General features: G+C 43.5%; 1 protein-coding gene across 1 annotated transcript in view; it reads right to left on the bottom strand.

Annotated features, from left to right (window-relative positions):
- Positions 1-23,122, bottom strand: part of FRAS1 (Fraser extracellular matrix complex subunit 1) — a 436,383-nt gene that overhangs the window by 23,624 nt on the left and 389,637 nt on the right. The window contains exons 58-62 of the mRNA XM_044304452.1: positions 18,938-19,085; positions 8,814-9,019; positions 2,353-2,509; positions 2,016-2,216; positions 840-1,027 (exon numbers count right to left, since the gene is read on the bottom strand). Of these exons, the coding sequence (XP_044160387.1) occupies positions 840-1,027; positions 2,016-2,216; positions 2,353-2,509; positions 8,814-9,019; positions 18,938-19,085 (900 nt within the window). The remainder of the gene's footprint in view (positions 1-839; positions 1,028-2,015; positions 2,217-2,352; positions 2,510-8,813; positions 9,020-18,937; positions 19,086-23,122) is intronic.

The following is a 23,122-nucleotide window of genomic DNA, read 5'->3' as shown; positions in this document are numbered from 1 at the left end:
GGCGCAACTAAGGCCGGGCGCCTGGAGTGCACAGCGTCATAGAAACCAGTGACGCTGTGCAATCCGGGTGTCAGGAGGAGCGTGGCAGCAGAGCTGATGGCACACTGGGGGCAGAGCTGATGGCACACTGGGGGCAGAGCTGATGGCAGAGCTGGGGGCAGAGCTGATGGCACAATGGGGGCAGAGCTGATGGCACAATGGGGGCAGAGCTGATGGCACAATGGGGGCAGAGCTGATGGCACTGGGTGGGGAGAGCTGATGGCACTGGGTGGGGAGAGCTGATGGCACTGGGTGGGGAGAGCTGATGGCACTGGGTGGGGAGAGCTGATGGCACTGGGTGGGGAGAGCTGATGGCACTGGGTGGGGAGAGCTGATGGCACTGGGGGATAGTGGAGCTGATGGCACTGGGGGATAGTGGAGCTGATGGCACTGGGAGATAGTGGAGCTGATGGCACTGGGAGATAGTGGAGCTGATGGCACTGGGAGATAGTGGAGCTGATGGCACTGGGAGATAGTGGAGCTGATGGCACTGGGAGATAGTGGAGCTGATGGCACTGGGAGATAGTGGAGCTGATGGCACTGGGAGATAGTGGAGCTCATGCACTTGGGCTGATCGCACAGTGGGGAACAAAGGGTGTTGGGGACTGATGGCAGGGGGTCTGATGAGTTTTTATAAAGGAAAACAGTCTATTATTTTTTTCTTATTAGATTACTCGATTAATCGTAAAAAATAATCGATAGAATACTCGATTACTAAAATAATCATTTACTGCAGCCCTAACTGGGATGTACTGATGATAACAGTGCAATAGTAAGTTAGTAATTAATAGATGACTCACTATAGGTGGTGATGGTAATATTAGACTTCCTGTTGCCTCCTGGTCCAGAATAGTCACTGTTGCAGTTGTTATATCTCCAAGCACAGCTTCAACAGGGTCATCAGGTCCAAGAACCAGTGAAAAGGATTCATGCCACTCTCTGTCCTCATTTGACAAGATTTCCACCTTGAAAAATATGTGATCAATGCCTGCAAATTGCAATGGATGATATCTGAATCTGCTTCACAATTTTTAAATATTAGAAAACAAAACTTTTAGAAAATGTAATTCTTATACATGAGATGTTAGAAAAGAAGCCAACATTTGGTAAGTATGTTTCTTTTACTTACAGAGATATTGGCATTTTTCTAATTTGTTGAAGCAGCTATAAGTAACAACAGGATTTGCAGCCATGTTGGCTGCCATTCTCAATTTATTATCTTCTCAGAAGCTAATGGTAACATTGTTAGTGTTCAGTGTCGGACTGGGGTGCCTAGGGCCTACCAGTAAAATTTATTCTCGGGGTCCACTGTACAGATATATTCAAATATTACCTGCACACAGAGCAGCAGACATCAGCAGGATGCTACAAGATGATTGATTATGGGAGCCCCTGCAGGGACTTTGAGAAGGCAGATCCCTGGGAAAGGAGGATATTGGCTGGCCTGTCTCTCTACCTAGAAGTCATCTCAACCACCTGATCACGTCTATAATAACCTGGGTAGTTCCTTAAATATTCTACCCAGTTTTGACATGAACTTACGCTGGCTGAGGAGCTGTAGATTGCCTATCTATATGTAGTGCAGTAAGTCTACAGGGTTATGTGCCACTTCTGCAGAGGGTGGTAGACTAGGGTCCCACCTTGCTCGGGGGCCAAACTGGGAGATTTACCTATACCCCTGTCTCAGTCCGAGCCTGTTAGTGTTATTGACTGAACAGTTGTTGAGAAGCTATTTCAAATGTAACAACCAATATGGCTATACTTCATGTTGTCACTTTTGCAAAAATTTTAATGTCCACCAAAACAAACCTGAAACGTCTGAAAGTAAATGAAACAGAATTACTGAACTTTGGCCTCTACTTGAGCTTCTAAATTTCCAAGCATTTGGTCAATTTTACACACACACACATATACTTTTAGATAAATATATCTATTCACACACACATGTACTTATCGGTTAGATCAAAATGACTTACCTGGGCTAAATTTAAGAACTCTGCTTTTTGGATAATAGTCAACTCCTGACTGGGCAGATCCATCTCGAGTGCTACAACGCACCTTTGATGTCCTGTTCTGGTCTCCTCTTCTTATTATTTTTATGTTTAAAATGGCTACTCCATCTGGTTCCTGGGGCTCTCTAATTTGATATGTAGACTCCTCAAATTCAATGGTCGGTGCTATTTTTTTTTGGGTGGTGAGGGGGGGAAATTGGATATCATTACCAAACCTTTGTCATGCAGCAAGATAAAAGAAAAGTTAACTATATTGAAATACAATTGTTGGTGATAGTTCTCGTGTATCAATAGCACTTACCATCCTCATCATTTGAAATGGTAATGGTAGCCATATCTATTTTCCCAATTCTTGCTCCACTCCAGTGATTGCCGAGAGGATTGCTTAGGTAGATCTTTAACTGCTCTTCTGGTTCAAACACTGAGTCGTCAATGATGAAGATTGAGCAGTTTTTCAGCTGTCATGGGGAATAAGAAATGTTACGTGACTGCATTTTTGTGTTGTTTTATTATATGGGTGATTTCTATGAAATTTGCTTAATGGTTTGTCAGTGCTTTCCCACTGTCTGCTCAACAACAAACCAGACGTCAATCAGAACTCACTTGGAAAAGTTTACTAAGAAAATTGCACCTGAATTCTGTGTGCCATAGATGGAGTACATGGTGTGAGCCAACTGTTTTATTATGTCTTTCAGCTGGCTTATTTTATACCTACATAATTAAAGGGAATCTGTCAGCTCCGAAACACCCCCCAAATTTGAGTAAGTGGTGTAAGTGATGCCGACTCCAGTTAAGTAATTTTTATCTGCATACTCACTTGCATTCTAACACTGTGCTTCAACAAACCAGCAGTAAAATGCATTGAGAGGACTCCTCTTTGAGTCCCCTCCATTATGTTTGTAAGCGCGGGAGTCCTCTCATTTTACGGCTGGTTTGTCAGAGAACAGTGTCAAAACGCAAGATGAAAATGACATATTCAGTCTTCTCGTCACTTAGGGTGGGGTTCACATCTGCATTCTAGATTCCGTTATGGCTTTCCATTATAAAATGGTTATAACAGAAAATAATGGAATCCATAAGATGCAAGTCAAAACGGAAGCCTTTAGAAGCATTCCGTTTTGATCCGTCTTAATAGAAGTCTATGGGGAATCATAACGGATCTGTCTGGGTCCCATTATGCAAGACGGAAAAAAAAGTCCTGTCGACAGGACTTTTTTCTCCGTTCTGCATAACAGAAACCAGACGGATCCGTTATGCTTCCCCATAGACTTCTATTAAGACGGAAAGCAAAACGGAATGCCTTTTAAATACTTCTGTTTTGCATTTCATCATAATACAAGTCTATGGGCAGCATAACGGATCCGTCCTTCCGTCTTATGGATTCCGTTATAAACATTTTATAACGGAAAGCCATAACGGAATCCAGAACGCAGATGTGAACCCACCTTTACACTATACACTGCTTACTCTAGTTTGGGGGCTGTTTGGGTACTTTTCCAGTATGTTTTACATACTGTAATTAATCTTGGTAGCAAGTTTCTTACTAAAAATGTTAACAAATGTAAGCACATAAGAACTACTAGTCTACTCAAATTGTTTAGCATGTTTATTTTTAAGCAGAATCCTCCTAACAAACTCTGAAGATAATGTTAGACACTGTTCAAGCAAGATGTAAAGAATAAAGATGTCCATACATATTAGTATAAAGTTGATAAAAATGGACGATTTCAACCAAAATCCTCATTTGGCAGGTGAAATTTAACAACTTAGGATCATTTTAGCTGACCAATGACAGACTATTAATATCTGAAAAGAAGTTGGCTTTGCTTGAAATTTTCGGAAAGATGAAAAATCTTTCTTTGAAAGAACATTCCCAGAAAGATCTTTTGTCCATTGCCCAATATCAATGAACATATACGGACAGTTTGAACAACTGTAATGGCCAATATTGACTAAAATGTGTATGGCTGTGAAGAGATCTTTCACCATATGATTGTTTATTGAACTGTTGTTCAGCCATCAACCAACTTCTATCTGTTGTGTATGACCATCTTAACCCCTTAAAGACTGAGCCTATTTTAATTTTAGAATTTTTTATTTTTCTTCCCCGTATTCCAATAGCCATAACTTTTGAAATTTTGCACTCACATACTCATATGAGGGCTTATTTATTGCAGGACAAGATACATATTTAATGACACCATTTAATTTACCATGTATTGTATTGGAAAACAGGGGGGGAACACAATTCCGCCAAGGGTTTTGATATTATGAAGCTCACTGTAAGGAAATCCTTATTCTGCGGGTCAATACGATTATGGCGATGCCAAATTTACATGGTTTTTATCTTATTATTTTAGAAAATCAAAATTTTATGACCTATAACTATTTATATTTCGGTCTACAGGGCTGTACAAGCACTCGCATAGCTATAGGGGCCCCCAAGCCAGGGGCATTTTATAAAGGGAATTCTAGTGTGCACTTCCACAATGGAAGCGCTCACTAGTTTCCAAGACCCGGGGAGAGAAGAGCTGTGAGCGCTGTACTCAGGGCCCACGCTGCTGGGTCCTGGCTGCCTGCAGCGTCAGGACGCACAAAGCGCACTCTGACCTGACGCCAGCGAGGGCCCTGAGAAGAGAATGGAAGCCCGCCGGACCTGGAGAGTGGCAGCGGAGCAGGAGAAGTAAGTTAATTTATTTATTTTTAAGTTGCTCTGAGCTCTGCTAATGGGGGTCTGGAGGTCTGCTAATGGGGGTCTGGAGGTCTGATATGGGGGGTCTGGAGGTCTGGTCTGAGGTCTGATATAGGTATCTGGAGGTCTAAAAGGGGTCGGGTCTGAGAGGTCTAATAGGGGTCTTATCTAAAGTTTGATATTGGGGCGGGGTCTGATCTGAGGTCTAACACTTGGGTCTGATATGTGGTCTGATATAGAGGTCTAAAGGAGATCTGGTCTGAGATGGAGGGGAGTCTCATCTGGGGTTTTATATAGGGGTCTGATCTGAAAGGTACGGGGGTTTGTTTTTGTACTGGTGCACAATATAAAGGGGTATTTTTGTACTGGCGCACTGTATGGTACCAGTATTTTCAGGTGGACTGTTTCTGCAGGATAGTATTGGAGGCACAGTATTGGGGGGGGGGGGGCAGGTTGGGGTGTTGAAAAGGTGGGAGGATGATGGAAAAGTAAGAAACTAAGATGTATGTTTGTTAAACTCTGCAGAGACGAGACATGGCTGGAAGAAGTCACAATGGCGGTCTGGTCTGAAAGGAGATGAGGAAATAGAATATCTACATCAGAGGAGACGTCACTGGATGTAAGAGGTACATACACTGCCTGTTCCAAATCCACCTGGATTTAACTAAGCAAATAGTTATGAGCCTCCTATTGGATAATTACTGCATGGGCGATTATCTTTCAGCTGGCAACAAGTTACTTAACCCCAACTGGTGCAATGAGTTGTTAGTCTGTTTGAGAAGGGTCAAATCATTGACATACATCAAGCAGGATGGAGATGTCACGGAAGGTATTACAGAAAACTAGAAGACACAACTGAAGATCTGACTGACTCAATCCAAAACAAGGAACATAAGGGTAAGGGTAACATAAGGGTAAGCCCTGTAACAGCCCTAGCTCTCTCCCTTACTGCTCAGCCTATGCAAAAATCTCTATAGTAGAAAATTGCATACCCTCGTTCCTCGACTGTATGACACCTGAACACCCTATAATAGTGAGGGGACACGACCACCGGCTCCCTACACTTAATATGGAGGGAGTCAGGGTCACCTAGGATCAAGCAAACAGGAAAACACAAATAAATTAACAGACTTATCTGTAGAAGCATCAGTTGTAGCATCCAGCATGCACACACTCCAGGAAGTTGTATAAACCGCAAAGTGATGCAGTATGGGAGGGGATTTAAAGGGATGCAATCAGTGCAACTAGATGACAGCCGAGAGAGGGAAACAAGATGACAAAACGAAAGCAAAACAAAAGAACCTCAAGCAGGAGGTTCTGAAGAACGTCTGTCAGAGCTTCTCAGATGTCTGGCGGTGACAGGAGATTGCAGAAACTACTAAAATTGGGTTAAGAACTGTCCAACGCATTATTAAACTGGAAGGATAGTTGGGGACCCATCGTATTCGAGGAAGAAATGTGGTGGGAAAAAAATCCTGAATGATCGTGATCGTCGATTGAATGCGGTGAATTCAAATCGAAGAAAAACAACAGTAGAACTCAGGGCTATGTTTATTAGTGAAAGTAAGAGCATTTCCACACGCACAATGCAAAGGGAACTCAAGGGATTGGGACTGAACAGCTGTGTAGCCGTAACAAAATCACTAATCAGTGAGGCAAACCAGAACAAAAGGCTTCAATTTGCTAGGGAGCATAAAGATTGGACTCTAGAGCAATGGAAGAAGGTCATGTGGTCGGATGAGTCCAGATTTACCCTGTTCCAGAGTGATGGGCGCATCAGGGTAAGAAGAGAGGCAGATGAAGCGATGCACCCATCATGCCTAGTGCCTACTGTACAAGCCTGTGGGGGCAGTGCTATGATCTGGGGTTGCTGCAGTTGGTCAGGTCTAGGTTCAGCAACAATATGTGCTCCAAGAATGAGGTCAGCTGACTACCTGAACATAATGAATGACCAGCTTATTCCATCAATGGATTTTCTCTTCCCTGATGGCACAGGCATATTCCAAGATGACAATGCCAGGATTCATCCGTCTCAAATTGTGAGCACATGGATTGGCCACCCCAGAGTCCAGACCTTAACCCCATTGAGAATTTTTGGGATGTGCTGGAGAAAGCTTTGCGCAGCGGTCAGACTCTACCATCATCAATGCAAGATCTTGGTGAAAAATGTATGCAACACTGGATGGAAATAAATCTTGTGACATTGCAGAAGCTTATCGAAACAATGCCACAGCAAATGCGTGCCGTAATCAAAGCTAAAGGCAGTCCAACAAAATATTTTTGTTGCCGACTTTTTTTGGGGGACGGTGGTTGTCGCATTTTTTTTGTATTTTTTTTTGTATGAGCGCTGCCTTTTCTGCTCTGCTCTCATATGAGTGCTGCCCTCTCTTCAAACAGCTGATCAGCAGGGGTGCCATGTGTCGGTTTCCCAGCAACCTGATATAATTTTTACCTCAGGCAGAAGCATAAAGGCTAGGTGCACCCCTGCCCCTTGCCAAAAAGCACTGAGGGAAGGGGATGGGGGCCAAGCTGAACTCATGCACCAGGGCCCATGAGCCTTTAGCTACGCCACTGTTTACAAGGGCTTGTTTATTTGCAGGACGAACTGTAGCTTTAAAAAAAAATTACCCCATTTTTGATCACAGTTATTAATTTTTTTGCGGGGGACAAAAAAAATGGTGAATCGCATGTTTTCATTTTTTTTTCATTATGGATTTCACCATGCAGGAAAAATATTTTAATAGCTCAGACATTTTAGGACGTGGAGATACCGGTTATATTTTTTTTTATTATTATTGTTTATATCTTTTTAAATTTAAAATTGGAAAGGTGGGTGATTTGAATTTAGAATTTTATTTTAATTTTTCTTATGGAACTATTATGGCCTAATCGATTTTCATTGCCTGCCAGTAAAGCTGTGCCTTGTGCCCAACCCGATCATTGCAGCCGAGTTCCTGCTGTATTTTACAGCAGGCACCCGCCATGTATGGAGTAGGCCGCTCCATACAAGCCCTTGCACAGAATCCGGTACATGTATAGCAATATGCGTTAAGGGGTTAAGTAAAGCTAGCTATATACATTAAGGCCCCCATGTACACATTAGTGTATTGTCATCTGAACCTGGGGTGCCCCCAACTCATTAAATATTTTCGCCTGAACGTTTTGTTCTCCTGGGAGATAAGCCGTCGCCACAGGTGTCTGGTAGTGGCTTTGTTTGCTCTCCTCATACAATACACATACAAGCCGAACATGTACGTATGTGAGGGAGGCGGTGGGGAGTTGGAAGAGATAGCTTTCATTCGGCTGACATCTATTCAATATATACAGCCAGCTTAAGATGTAAATCTGCCATCATGTGTGTGGTTGCTCGGTATCACTATACAAAATAGCTCCTCACCACCAGGAAGAAAAGTTGCACTCTAGTTAGAATCAGTGCCGAAGAGCCTGCACAATATCTGTACAAACTTCCCTGATATTCCAGTTTTTCTTTTAAATCTAACCTCTGCAGGAGGGACACGTTACAGTAGGCTTTATCATACCTTGTGAATGGCCCCAAAAGCCCCCAACAGACCATTTATGCTAGATTATGTCACTAGTTTGCATCTGGGACACATGAATGGGACTGCTTGTAGATACAGCGGGGACTATTTATTTTGGCTGAGAATAATCTACTGCATTATCACCATTTTAGAGGGACCATGCTTTCTGCATTTTACAATTTGAATCAATCCTACTGACACAATCCTGTAGGTGGCAGTGCAGCAAAGCACCACGTCTGCTGCTACGTTTCCAGCACAGGTCATTTTGGAGATACCTTATCATACTCCACAAAGAAAAGGAGAGTTATAAATGAGTAAGTAGAACGGTGGAGCTACGGCGGATAGCAACCACACAGGTTACTGCTTTCATTTTTTTCAGCCTGCCCTACAAAAATGCAAGCTGTTACCTGATTTGCTATGTGCAACAAGACTGGTCTTATTTGTACTATTATTTATAAGTCTGGCCCAGAGGCTGCCTAAAAGTAACCCCTTTAATATTCTTAACTTGAACATAACATTAAAGAAACCTACCTTTTCTCCCTTCAAAAATATAACACGAGAATCATCAGAATTTCTCCTCTCTTCAAAGTCATCCATCACTTGAGCAGATTGAGACTGTGTGTAACAACGTACAGAAGACTCATAACTTAAATCTCCAGTACGAATGACAGGAACATGCAGCAATCCATCCTTCTCCTTTACTGTGAATAGGTCTTTACCAAACTGCATGCTGGGAACTAGAGGGAAACCAAAGGAAATATTAAACTGTAGAATATTTCAAGAGAGCAGAAGATGACATGAAATGAAATGTCTCTTCAAGTTTATCGAAGAAGCATTTTGCATGACATTTCATCTTCTGCAACCACCCCCATCCCTTTTCTATTCTTCTGTGAGTTAGAGATTGAGGTTAAAGGACCCTTTACAGGGGCCGAGGATCCTGAAGATAATCGCCAAGGATCGTTCATAGGAAAGCTTGTTAGTGATTATGTGCCGGTGTAAATGTACCGGTGATGCACCGCTGAATTCAATCATTTCTGGGCACACAACAATTATCGTTTACCGCCAGCAGATTGTGCTGTGTAATTAGAATCTGCTGCTGGCAAACGCGTTAGTATGGGGACGAGCGATGGCATTAGCACTTGCTCCTCCCCATACTCTGGAGGAGATCCAGGGCCGTCTTTAACAAGGGGCAAAAGTGGCAGCTGCCCCGGGCCCAGTTGCTCCTGGGGGGCCCAAGGCAGCTGCCTCTTGAGCCCTGCTAGCCACTGCCGTGGGTGTCAGGCTGTCAGCTACACAGGGGGTGCTGCCATGCCTGCCGCCACTCCAGGAAGCGTACTGTGAGAGCTGTGATTCTCTAGGACCTTAGATGACATCATCACCATGTGACCAGTAACCTAGCAATATTACTGGTCACATGACTATGAGGTCATTAAGGTCCTTTTTACAAGGAGTGTTGCTGTAGAAGTTTGCCTTAACTGTGGCGCTTTTTTATGTGACGATTACATCAGAAAAAGGTGAAAGGGGCTGTTATGCTAATATACTGTAAACTACTGTATAGTGGGGTGCTGTATACTGTGGGGGCCTGTATACTGTGGAGTGCTATTGTCACAACCAGACAGCTGAGAAGCTCTGACAGAAGCCTTTCAGAACCTCCTCCTTGAGTTATCTTTGTTTTTGGTTTTCAGTTCCTCATCTCGTTAGCCTCTCTCAGCTGTCATGTAGTTGGACTGATTGCATCCCTTTAAATTCCTCCCCATAATGCATTAGTATGCGGTTTATACAGCTTCCTGGAGTGTGTAGTGCATGCTGATCCTATTTCCCAGTTCTTCTACAAGTTAAGTGTTGTACATTCATTTGTGATTTTCTGTTTGCTGGATCCCAGGTGACCCTGACTCCCTCCGTGTCTAGTGTAGGGAGCCGGTGGTCGTGTCCCTTCACTATTGTAGGGTGTTCAGGTGTTATATAGTCGAGGTACGAGGATATGCGATCATCCACCATTGGGATTATTGCATAGGCTGAGCAGTAAGGGAGAGAGCCAGGTCTGATGCAGGGGTCTCCCTTTTTTGTTCCTTAGTTTTGGATCCAGTGAGTCATATATTCATTTTGCATTGTCTTGTTTCCTGTACACCTTCCGTGACATTATAAACCGCCAAAACCGTCTCAAGCATGGATCCGGTTTCACTTTTGACTGAACGCTTCCAGGGTCTTTCATTGGAGGTAGCTGATCTCCGTAAGACTCTTTCTCAGTTTCTAGTGACCGGTTCAGCTTGCGTTCATGGAGTTTGTTCTGAGCCTAAGATCTCGCTCCCGGATACGTTCTCCGGGGGTAGTGAGAATTTTGTGCGTTTCAGAGAGGCTTGCAAACTCCATTTTCGCCTTCTTCCCCATTCCTCTGGTGATGAGGAACGGAGGGTGGGGATCATTATATCGCTGCTCAGGGGTAACGCTCAGTCGTGGGCTTTTCCGCTGCCGATGGGGGCACGGCCCCTCCGTTCAGTGGATGAATTCTTTTTAGCCCTGGGTCAGATATATGATGATCCAGATCGTATTGCTCTGGCTGAGTCTTGACTACGTCTTTTATGCCAGGGTAAACAATCTGCAGAGATATACTGCTCAGAATTTCGGAGATGGGCAGCTGATACTGGTTGGAATGATGCTGAACTCCGAAGTCAATTTTGCCATGGTCTTTCAGAGGGATTGAAAGATGCATTTGCCTTTCATGAGAGGCCTATCTCCTTGGACTCTGCTATGTCTCAGGACGTTCATATTGACAGGCATCTTAGAGAGAGAGGAGAGATCTCTCCTTCCTGTCATACTCAGTCCCAGGACAGTGCAGCGGTCTCATTCTGTGCGCAGGGGTCTCAGTCGCTGTCAGCCCCTTCTGAGCAGGAGCCCATGCAGCTGGGGTTGATTGCCTCTGACAATAGAAGATTCAGCCCGCATGGGAAGGTTTGTTTTTGTTGTGGAGGTATAAATCATTTGGCAAATGTTTGTCCCTCTAGGAGATTCAGGCAGTTTTATGGGAGTAATAAAGAAACAAAAAGGAAAAAATCTTTTAAAAATGTTCCATCTGTTACTATTGGCAGGGTTGAGGCGGAAATTGAAGGTTTTCCGTTTGCTTGTAGTTCCCGTTTTGTCCTGCCTGCCAGGGTGGCGCTAGAGAGCAAGAACATTTTTTGTGAGATTTTTGTAGATAGTGGAGCAGCTGTCAATCTCATAGTGGAGCAGCTGTTTTTGCTATTGATTCCGCTCCACTTTCTCAGAAATCATTAAAGGGCATAGTTCACAATATTCGTTTAATTGTGAGTGATGCTCATGTTGAGGATGATTCATGTTTCGTCCTTAGCGGATTACCTACTCCTCTTGTGTTGGGGCTACCCTGGCTCACTAAACATAACCCCACCATTGATTGGCAAGCGAGGCAAATAAATGGTTGGAGTGACTTTTGCAGAGAGAATTGCCTCACGACATCTGTTTCTGAGGTTTCTACTAAGACTGTACTACCTTTTCTCTCTGAATTTTCGGATGTCTTCTCTGAGAGTGGAGTTCAGGATTTGCCCCCGCACAGGGAGTACGATTGCCCTATTAATCTCATCCCAGGCTCCAAGTGGCCTAAATATCGTTTATACAACCTCTCCCAACCTGAAAGGGTCGCTATGCGTGCTTATATCTCTGAGAGTCTGAGAAAAGGACACATACGACCCTTGAAGTCACCTGTTGCCGCTGGTTTTTTCTTTGTTAAGAAAAAAGATGGTTCTTTAAGACCTTGCCTGGATTTCAGGGAGCTGAACAGTATCACTATTCGTGACCCTTATCCGCTTCCTCTGATCCCAGACCTGTTTAACCAGATTGTTGGGGCTAAAGTCTTTTCCAAGTTAGATCTAAGAGGGGCATACAACCTGGTCAGAGAAGGAGACGAATGGAAGACGGCCTTCAATACCCCTGAGGGCCATTTTGAGAATTTGGTTATGCCTTTTGGTTTGATGAATGCCCCAGCCGTTTTTCAGCATTTCGTGAACAGCATTTTTTATCATTTAATGGGAAAATTTGTATTAGTGTATTTGGATGACATTTTGATTTTTTCTCCTGATTTCAAAACTCATAAGGAACACTTACGTCAGGTCTTGCTCATCCTGCGGGAGAATAAATTATACGCGAAACTGGAAAAATGTGTGTTTGCGGTTCCAGAAATTCAATTTCTGGGGTTTCTTCTCTCCGCTTCTGGTTTTCGCATGGACCCCGAGAAGGTCCGCGCTGTGCTTGAGTGGGAGCTTCCTGAGAATCAGAAGGCGCTGATGCGTTTTTTAGGCTTTGCCAAATATTACAGGAAGTTTATTTTGAATTATTCCTCTATTGTTAAACCACTCACTGATATGACCAGAAAGGGGGTAGATTTTTCTTCCTGGTCGGTAGAGGCGCGTAAGGCCTTTTCTAATATCAAGGAGAGTTTTGCTTCCGCTCCCATCTTGGTACAACCTGATATTTCTCTACCCTTCATAGTTGAGGTTGATGCTTCTGAGGTGGGTGTGGGTGCGGTCTTGTCTCAGGGTTCCTCTCCTGCCAAATGGCGACCGTGTGCCTTTTTCTCGAAGAAACTCTTCTCCGCAGAGAGAAATTACGATGTGGGAGATAGGGAATTGTTGGCCATCAAGTTGGCTTTTGAGGAATGGCGCCATTGGCTAGAGGGAGCCAGACACCCTATTACCGTGTTTACTGACCATAAAAATCTGGCCTACTTGGAGTCAGCCAAGCGTCTGAACCCTAGACAGTCCAGATGGTCTTTGTTCTTTTCAAGGTTTAATTTTGTTGTCACGTTCCGCCCTGGGGTTAAGAATGTGAAGGCAGATGCCCTGTCACGTTGTTTTCCGGGAGGTGGGAATTTTGAAAACCCGGGTCCCATTTTGGCTGAAGGTGTGGTGGTCTCTGCTCTTTTTCCTGAATTGGAGGCAGAGGTGCAGGCAGCCCAGTCTCCTGATCTTTGTCCTCCTAGGAGGTTGTTTGTGCCTCTCGCTTTAAGACACAAGATTTTTAAGGAACACCACGATACGGTCCTTGCTGGGCACCCGGGGCCAAGAGCCACAGTGGATCTCATCGCTCGGAGATTCTGGTGGCCTGCGCTTCGTAAGTCGGTTGAGGGTTTTGTGGCAGCCTGCGAGACTTGCGCTCGTGCCAAAGTCCCTCATTCACGGCCATCAGGTCCTCTCCTTCCCTTACCCATTCCTTCCCGTCCTTGGACACATCTGTCCATGGACTTCATAACGGACCTGCCTCGTTCCTCGGGGAAGACTGTGATTCTGGTGGTGGTGGACTGTTTTAGCAAAATGGTGCATTTCATCCCTTTTCCTGGTTTGCCCAATGCTAAGACGCTAGCGCAGGCATTTATTTATCACATTGTCAAATTGCATCTTATTCCTTCAGACATAGTCTCTGATAGGGGCACGCAGTTTGTTTCCAGATTCTGGAAGGCTTTCTGTTCTCGCTTGGGGGTTCGGTTGTCATTCTCTTCTGCTTTCCACCCGCAGTCGAATGGCCAGACAGAGCGCGTCAATCAGAATCTGGAGACATATCTGCGCTGTTTTGTGGCGGAGAATCAGGAGGATTGGTGTTCTTTTTTGTCCCTTGCTGAGTTTGCTTTAAATAACCGTCGTCAGGAGTCCTCTGATAAGTCACCATTTTTTGGTGCATATGGGTTTCATCCGCAGTTTGGGACTTTCTCGGGAGAGGGGTCTTCTGGTTTACCTGATGAGGACAGATTCTCCTCGTCTTTGTCATCTATTTGGCAAAAGATTCAGGATAATCTAAAGAGCATGAGTGAGAGATATAAGCGTGTGGCAGATAAGAGACGTGTGCTTGGTCCGGACCTGAATGTTGGTGATCTGGTGTGGTTGTCTACCAAGAATATCAAATTGAAGGTTCCCTCCTGGAAGTTGGGTCCTTGGTTTATTAGGCCTTACAAAATCCTGTCTGTCATCAATCCTGTTGCCTACCGTCTTGATCTTCCTCAGACTTGGAAGATCCATAATGTTTTTCATAAGTCCTTATTGAAACCTTATGTTCAACCCATTGTACCCTCGCCTTTGCCTCCTCCTCCGATTATGGTTGATGGGAATATTGAATTTCAGGTCTCTAGGATTGTGGATTCTCATCTTGTCCGCGGTTCTCTCCAGTACCTCGTTCATTGGGAGGGTTATGGTCCTGAGGAGAGGATGTGGGTCCCACTGACGGACATTAAGGCCACTCGTCTCATCAGGGCTTTCCATAGGTCCCATCCTGAGAAGGTGGGCTCTGAGTGTCCGGAGTCCACTCGTAGAGGGAGGGGTACTGTCACAACCAGACAGCTGAGAAGCTCTGACAGAAGCCTTTCAGAACCGCCTCCTTGAGTTTTCTTTGTTTTTGGTTTTCAGTTCCTCATCTCGTTAGCCTCTCTCAGCTGTCATGTAGTTGGACTGATTGCATCCCTTTAAATTCCTCCCCATAATGCATTAGTGTGCGGTTTATACAGCTTCCTGGAGTGTGTGTGCATGCTGATCCTATTTCCCAGTTCTTCTACAAGTTAAGTGTTGTTTATTTATTTATATTTTCTGTTTGCTGGATCCCAGGTGACCCTGACTCCCTCCGTGTCTAGTGTAGGGAGCCGGTGGTCGTGTCCCTTCACTATTGTAGGGTGTTCAGGTGTTATATAGTCGAGGTACGAGGATATGCGATCATCCACCATTGGGATTATTGCATAGGCTGAGCAGTAAGGGAGAGAGCCAGGTCTGATGCAGGGGTCTCCCTTTTTTGTTCCTTAGTTTTGGATCCAGTGAGTCATATATTCATTTTGCATTGTCTTGTTTCCTGTACACCTTCCATGACAGCTATACTGCTGTACTGTATACTGTGGGGGGCTGTATACTGTGGGTGCTGTATATTGTGGAGTGCTGTACTGTATACTGTGGGGGGCTGTATACTGTGGAGTGCTATACTGCTGTACTGTATAGTGTGGGGTGCTGTTTTGTGTATAGTTTGGGGTGCTGTATATGGTGAGGTGTTATACTGCTCTACTGTATACTGTGAGGTGTTGTATACTGTGGGCTGCTATACTGCTCTACTATATACTGTGGGGTACTGTATAGTGTGGGGTGCTATACTGCATACTGTGTGGTGCTGTATACTATAGGGTGCTATACTGCATACTGTGGGGTGCACTATAATGCTAGGGTGAGCTGTGCCCTGGTCTCCTTCCTGCAGAGCGGTGCCCACTTCCAGCCTGAGCCCAGCTGCCCAGAGCACTGATCCTGAGCCGCTGGAGTCTTCAGAACTGGAAGTATTTACAGTCATTCACTGTACTCTACCAGGTGTGTGGATTTTTTGTGTGTGTGTTGTGGTGGAGGGCGTGATTGCCTGCTAAGGTGTGGGAAGGCGGGATCCAGGGGGCCCAAGTAAATTTTTGCCCAGGGTCCAATCAATATTAAAGACGGCCCTGAGGAGATCGCTGCATGTAAATGTAGTGGTCTCCTCCACCAGCAAACAGCAGATTGTTGGAAAGGAAAGCTCCCTTCCAGACAATCCGCTGCTCTGTCTTCCCATATAAAGGGGCCTTAAAGGGGTTGTCTCACTTCAGCAAATGGCATTTATTATGTAGAGAAAGTTAATAGAAGGCACTTACTAATGTATTGTTATTATCCATATAAATTGCAGGGTAGTCGTAATCATGGAAACGAGAAGTGTATAATGTGATGTAAAAAGGAATCCAGCCAGCGAAGGAAGAAATATGGATAATAACAATACATTAGTAATGTACAAATGAATCCAGCCAGCGAAGGAAGAGGAAGAAATATGGATAATAACAATACATTAGTGTCTTGTATTAAATTTCTGTACATGATAAATGTAATTTGCTGACGTGAGACAAAGGATACAGAAGATAAGAAGGACCTACAACACAAATGAACAACCACTTACATTTTACTGATATTTATACCACTCCCTGTCATACTGCTAACATACAGCACTCAATGTTTCCTATTACAATTTTCCATTTAAAGAGAATCTGTCATCAGGAAATTCATTGTTAAATCAGGCACACGGCTTTGTAGTCAGCTGAATGTAATGACACCTTTCACTTAGTGTACATTGCTTTTTAATGGATAAAGAATATGTTTTCCATATGCAAATGAACAATTGAGTGCACTGAGGGCGGGCCCAAGCCACTCTTATAGTATTTACTGCACTGAAGGTCAGTCTTTCTGTGTATCACTGTTTGCATCTGTTATAACTGTTAAATTTCAGTTGTGGTGTATGTACATATTTTCCTGAAGGTACTGCCACACATTCAAGTTGGTGCAGTTTTGGAATTCAAACCAGGAGTGAATTGGAAAAAAAAAAGGAGATGTCGTGTCTGCTCTTAATACTTTCTCTCCTTTTATAATCCACGCCTGAGTTTGGCTTCCAAAACTGCATCAAGGAACCTGAACATGTGGCCGTGCCATTTAAGAGGACCTTTCACTTGTATAAGCTATGTGAACTGAGTATGCTGCCATATAGAGCGGCGCCCGGGGATCTCACTGCACTTACTATTATCCCCGGGCGCCGCTCCGTTCTCCCGTTATAGGCTCCGGTACCTTTGCTCCTTAAGTTATAGTAGGCGGGTCTTCCCTTGTCCTGTGGGCGTCTCCTTCTCCCAGGCTGTGAGCTGTGCGCTGCGATTGGCCAGCGCTGCAGCCTAGGAGAAGGAGACGCCCACAGGACAAGGGAAGACCCGCCTACTATAACTTAAGGAGCAAAGGTACCGGAGCCTATAACGGGAGAACGGAGCGGCGCCCGGGGATAATAGTAAGTGCAGTGAGATCCCCGGGCGCCGCTCTATATGGCAGCATACTCAGTTCAGATAGTTTATACAAGTGAAAGGTCCTCTTTAAGGTCATTAACGTTTTGTGTCAATAGAGTTTGCAACAAAGTTGATGATAGTCATGCACCTTCTCATGTATCTGGTACACTACCAACAAATTGTGCAACGCTGTAAAAGCCAAAAAGTGTCAGACCAAGAGCAACTTATAGGAAGGTGACCCAAAGTCACTAGTATGCCCCATTCCAGTCTTATGGAAGTATGCACCTTCTACACACAATAGATACCTTTCAGCAGGTACATGCTGCCCTAACCTTTTACACCATGAAATACTGTCAGACAATGAACTGTATTTTGCATAGGGATAGGGAGAGACTTGTCAATGAAGCTGAACCAGGCAGGAAGAAGCAGAAGAATATGCATCTAGTGGGCAAGTCTCCTTGTGTCTGCCTCTTTTTTAAATTATGGAGCAGATTTACTGATACTGTGTAATAGTTAGACAGTGTTAACTTAGACTAGACAGTCTTAGGCTGAATGCACACAGGCTGGATTCCTGCTGACAGCAGGAGCGCACAGCGTCATTGGTTGCTATGATGCCGTGCGCTCCCTGCTGCCGCCGCAGTACATTAATACACCGGTATAAATCATACCAGTGTATTACTGTATTGCGGCGGCAGCAGGGAGCGCACGGCGTCATAGCAACCAATGACGCTGTGCGCTCCTGCTGTCAGCAGGAATCCAGCCCGTGGTTCCACGGACCGCTCACAGCCGTGTGCATTCGGCCTTACACTGTGGCAGATATATCTCAGTGGCTAATACTGGATGACTTTCTAATCTAAGCTAGATGTAGATCACAAAATATGCCAAATTTCTGGTTCATGTTTTGGCCACAATGTGGGATTTAAAGTCATGCCCCTTTCATGGGAAGCCATGCCCCCTCGTTGGAAAAGCTATAAAAGGGGTCTAAAAGTGTTTAAATGTGGTGCAAGGCATGTACACTAGTTTTCTTTGTGCAAACTGCACCAGAATTCTGGCACAATTACAATTGTAAATCTGCCCCAATATCTTCTCTGAAAGCCTTTCATAGTAAAATGCAGTTCATTGAAATGTGCGTGCATGTCAGTATTTCATGCTGTATGCATTTACGGCAGAAGATGTCTGTTGACAATTTCCCTTAAAGGGTATTTACACCTACAGGACAATGTTTATGATTGCTTTTTACTTATTTTGGCAAAAAAAAAAAAATTCAATTGGTCTTTAATAGAAATGTTCCGTCGTTTACGAAATACAAGGGTTAAAAATGACTTCTCAGTCCTGCAATTGCATTTTGGCTAAAAATAATTTTTCTATTGGTCTTCATTAAAAATATTTAGCCATTTTTGACATATAAGAGTTAAAAATCAGTCTGCAAATTATCCTTTCTCAGTCTCATCAGTTGAAGGCTCATGTGAGGTCTTATCTCTGATCTCCTGACCTCAAACACTCACGTAAGCCAAATTCTTATCAGTTTGATAAGAGTTTAGCTTTAATGAGTGTTTATGAGGTCAGGAGATCAGAGATAAGGCTTCACATGAGCCGTCAACTGATGAGACTGAGAAAGGATAATTTGCAGACTGATTTTTAACTCTTATATGTCAAAAATGGCTAAATATTTTTAATGAAGACCAATAGAAAAATTATTTTTAGCCAAAATGCAATTGCAACATGCAATCTTAAAAAAACAATTTCCCAAATGTATACATATCCTTTAAACACTATTCATGAGACTCTTCTGAACCCCACACAAACAGAGCTCATGAACCTAAATGGTCAGCAAAGCTTATCTTACCATCTTGATACGTATCATTGATGGCAACTGTTGCCTGAAATGGTTTTGTGAGTTCAGCCCCCTGTGCAGAGCTGAGGAAGACGACAAATGTCTCCAATCCCTCGATGACTGGGTGCTGTGTATCGTCAAGTATAGACAGGGTACAGTGCTGCAACATAGAAATAGTCTGTTAGGTATAGTAGTACATCTTAGCCATTTCATATATCAAGTTAACTTGTGAAACTTATCATCAGAGGTGCAAATGTTGTAAGAATGAAAGAAAGGGCAGCAAGACTAGACATCACTCACACACTGAATTCACAAATGGCATTTATGAGTCACATTAAAGACAGAAGTATTAATAGTAGAAGGAAACTCATGCTTTATTATATAAAAAGCCATATGATATGACACAGAGTGGAGAGTATATCATGATCTCATCCAACTATGTTATAAACACTTTAGCTATGCTCTGCTCCGACATTCACATCTGCACTAGTTCATTTCACTCTTCTGCTCCATTAGAGAACAACGAAAACAGAAGTAGCGGATTTAGCAAAAAATTTAAACCAACAGAGACGAAGAGTGACTATAATGGGGTCTGTTCAGTTTTTGTTTGGGTGTTGTTTTTTTTACTGGTTTTTAGCAGGAGTTTTTGTCAGCTTTTTTTTGGAGGAATTTGTGACGGAGGACCCCAATAGAACATACCCTAAATCAAACTGTAGGGAATAATTAGGCTGTGCCTTCCATTGACGTTAATGAAAAAAATTACAGGAAATGCTTGCATAACTATCCCCCAGAGTCCAATAGGATTTTCATTTAGGATTATCTATTTAACTGTACTAATAGAAGTAAGGATACAAGGCACAGAGAAGCAACCCTGAATGATGGGAAGAGGGTGCAGGAAAGAGTCTGTGTACAACTGCTTTCAGGAGGGTGTCTTGGTCACCAAAGTACTAGACAACCTCCAAGATCACGATTGCAACTTTCTCCTCTCAGTTACAGTCGGAAGAGCACAAACCATTTCTATAATCAGAGTAACACCATGCACACTCATATATAAGGAAACATCATGATTGTCCAGGATTTTGAAGACCACGGAAAACAACTGTGATGGATGACCGAAGAATTCTTTCCCTGGTGAAGAAAACACCCTTCACAACAGTTGGCCAGATCAAGAACACTCTCCAGGAGGTAGGTGTATGTGTGTGTGAAAGTCAACAATCAAGAGAAGACTTCACCAGAGTGAATACAGAGGGTTCACCACAAGATGTAAACCATTGGTGAGCCTCAAAAACAGGAAGGCCAGATTAGAGTTTGCCAAATGACATCTAAAAAAGCCTTCACAGTTCTGGAAAAATATCCTATGGAAAGATAAGACCAAGATCAACTTGTGCCAGAGTCATGGGAAGAGAAGAGTATGGAGAAGGAAGGGAACTGCTCATGATCCTAAGCATACCACCTCATCAGTGAAGCATGGTGGTGGTAGTGTCATGGCATGGGCCTGTATGGCTGCCAATTGAACTGGTTCTCTTATATTTATTGATGATGTGACTGCTGACAAAAGCAGCAGGATAAATTCTGAACTGTTTCGGGCAATATTATCTGCTCATATTCAGCCAAATGCTTCAGAACTCATTGGACGGCGCTTCACAGTGCAGATGGACAATGGCCCAAAGCATACTGCAAAAGCAACCAAAGAGTTTTTTAAGGGAAAGAAGTGGAATGTTATGCAATGGCCAAGTCAATCACCTAAGCTGAATCCGATTGAGCATGCATTTCACTTGCTGAAGAAAAAACTGAAGGGAAAATGCCCCAAGAACAAGCAGGAACTGAAGACAGTTTCAGTAGAGGCCTGGCAGAGTATTACCAGGGATCAAACCCAGCGTCTGGTGATGTCTATGCTTTCCAGACTTCAGGGTGTAATTGACTGCAATGGATTTGCAACCAAGTATTAAAAAGTGAAAGTTTGATTTATGATTATTATTCTGTTCCATTACTTTTGGTCCCTTAACAATTGGGAGGCACATATGCAAACTGTTGTATTTCCTACACCGTTCACCTGATTTGGATGTAAATACCCTCAAATTAAAGCTGACTGTCTGCAGTTAAAGCACATCTTGTTTGTTTCATTTCAAATACATTGTGGTGGTGTATAGAGCCAAACATTTTAAATTGTGTTGATGTCCCAATATTTATGGACCTGAGTGTATGTAATACAATCATATGCAATATTCCAGAGCACTATCTCCTCACTTTTTACTAACAGGCCCAATATTTTCCTGACCACTGCAACTACATTTAAATTGGAATAAGAAGAAGAATTATGGACCATTTAACTGAGGCTGATACAATGTTATAATATGAAGAATGTTTTTGGAGGTCTTTGGAAATGTTCTCATAAAATTAAGATTTACTAGATGGAGGATAATTTCTAAAAGGATACTCAAATTTGAGGTAAGTGTGTCTTATAGTCCAAATTCTAATGACCTCTTCTATTATGCAGGTGGAAGGCGAAAGGCACACGGAGCAGTGAGGAAAGCGCCGCACAGTACTCACCCTCCCAGGTGTCTTTCTGGGACCCGCTCTGCACTGTGTCCTGATGGTGTACAGCGTCTGGACATAGTGCACATAGGCACGCACTATGACCTAAAGCTGTGGGACGTAAAGTCATAATGCAGTGCGGGCTGGAAGAATACCAGGGAGTAGTGAGTGGCAGTGCCATCCAGAGCAAGCGAGGTAAGTTTATTTATATATTTTTTTTAAATGTCTGATCTGAGGTCTGATAGGGGTCTGATCTGAGGCTGATGGGGTCTGTTCTGTGGCTGATGGGATCTGATATGAGGCTGATGGGGGACTGATATGAAGCTAATGAAGGTTGGGCCTCTGATCTGAGGCTGATGGAGCTTGGGGGTCTAATCTGAGCTCTGATGAAAAAAAATAATCTTCCTCCTTTAAATCCTAGGTGCGTCTTATAGTCTGGTGTGTCTTATAGTTTGAAAAATACAGCAAGTATATACAGGTTCATTGATTATGGCTCCCTGCCTACCATTATATCTATAATACCCCCTTTTGGATCTAAAAAATGACATAGTACTTTGTGTTCCCAAAATAACCAACCTTTATAATTTCTAGGAGGAACAAAAGGGGTATTATTACTTTGCAGCAGCATAAAGGTATGTAATTATCTATCTGTCCCACGGCATGACAGTACTATTTGGGCCTTGTATAGACGTATTATTGGTAAAATCTGTCAGTGTTTTTTAGTCAGTAAAAATATAGTAATATTAATCAGTCACTATGTGTTGGTAATATGTTGTCATGAGGTAGCAGTATTATTTGAGCCTTGCATAGTGGTATCATTGGTAATATTGGTCTTTGTGTAGTGAATTTAAAGGGGTTGTCTCATCATGTACAATGGGGGCATATCGCTAGGATATGCCCCCTTTGTCTTATAGGTGCGGGTCCCACGGCTGGGACCTGCATCTATATCGTGAACGGAGCCACGCAGGGTGGTTGGCTGGAGGACTCCGGTCCGGCCACCACCAAGCCGTCTCCCCAAAGAAGTGAATGGGAGCGTACCGCGCATGCGTGCCCCCCGCTCCCATTAATTTCTACGGGGCCGATAGAAATAGCCCCATAGAAAATGAATGGAGGGTGGCTGCGCATGCATCCTCCTTCACTTGCGGGTCTCCGTTCTCGATATAAGACAATTGGGGCATATCCTAGCGATATGCCCCCATTGTCCATGATGAGACAACCCCTTTAAGGCTACTTTCACACTAGCGTTAATATTTTCCGGTATTGAGATCCGTCATAAGGTCTCAATACCGGGAAAAAACGCTTCCCTTTTGTCTCCATTCATTGTCAATGGGGACAAAACATAACTGAACAGAATGGAATACTCCAAAATGCATTCCATTCCGTTCTGCTGTGTCAGAGAAAAGCAAACCGCATCTCAGGAAGGAAAGCAAACCGCACCATGACATAGCAGAAAACGGATCCATCCCCCATTGACTGAGTTCATAGCGGATCCGTTTGGCTATGTGGTTTTGGTAGTAGTCATTTGTGTCGGTATTATATGCATCTTGTATATTGTTATTAATCGTAACTGTGTTCTTTGTACAGTGCATTTTGTTCTGTAACATTAAGTGGGCAATATAATAACCTTGGGACTTTTAAGACCCTAGAAATGCCGGCTACAGC

This window comes from Bufo gargarizans, chromosome 1 (genome assembly GCF_014858855.1).
Source record: "Bufo gargarizans isolate SCDJY-AF-19 chromosome 1, ASM1485885v1, whole genome shotgun sequence".
Lineage (NCBI taxonomy): Eukaryota > Metazoa > Chordata > Amphibia > Anura > Bufonidae > Bufo > Bufo gargarizans.
The sequence above is the reverse complement of the archived record's forward strand: the minus strand, read 5'-3'. Positions and strand labels throughout refer to the sequence as shown.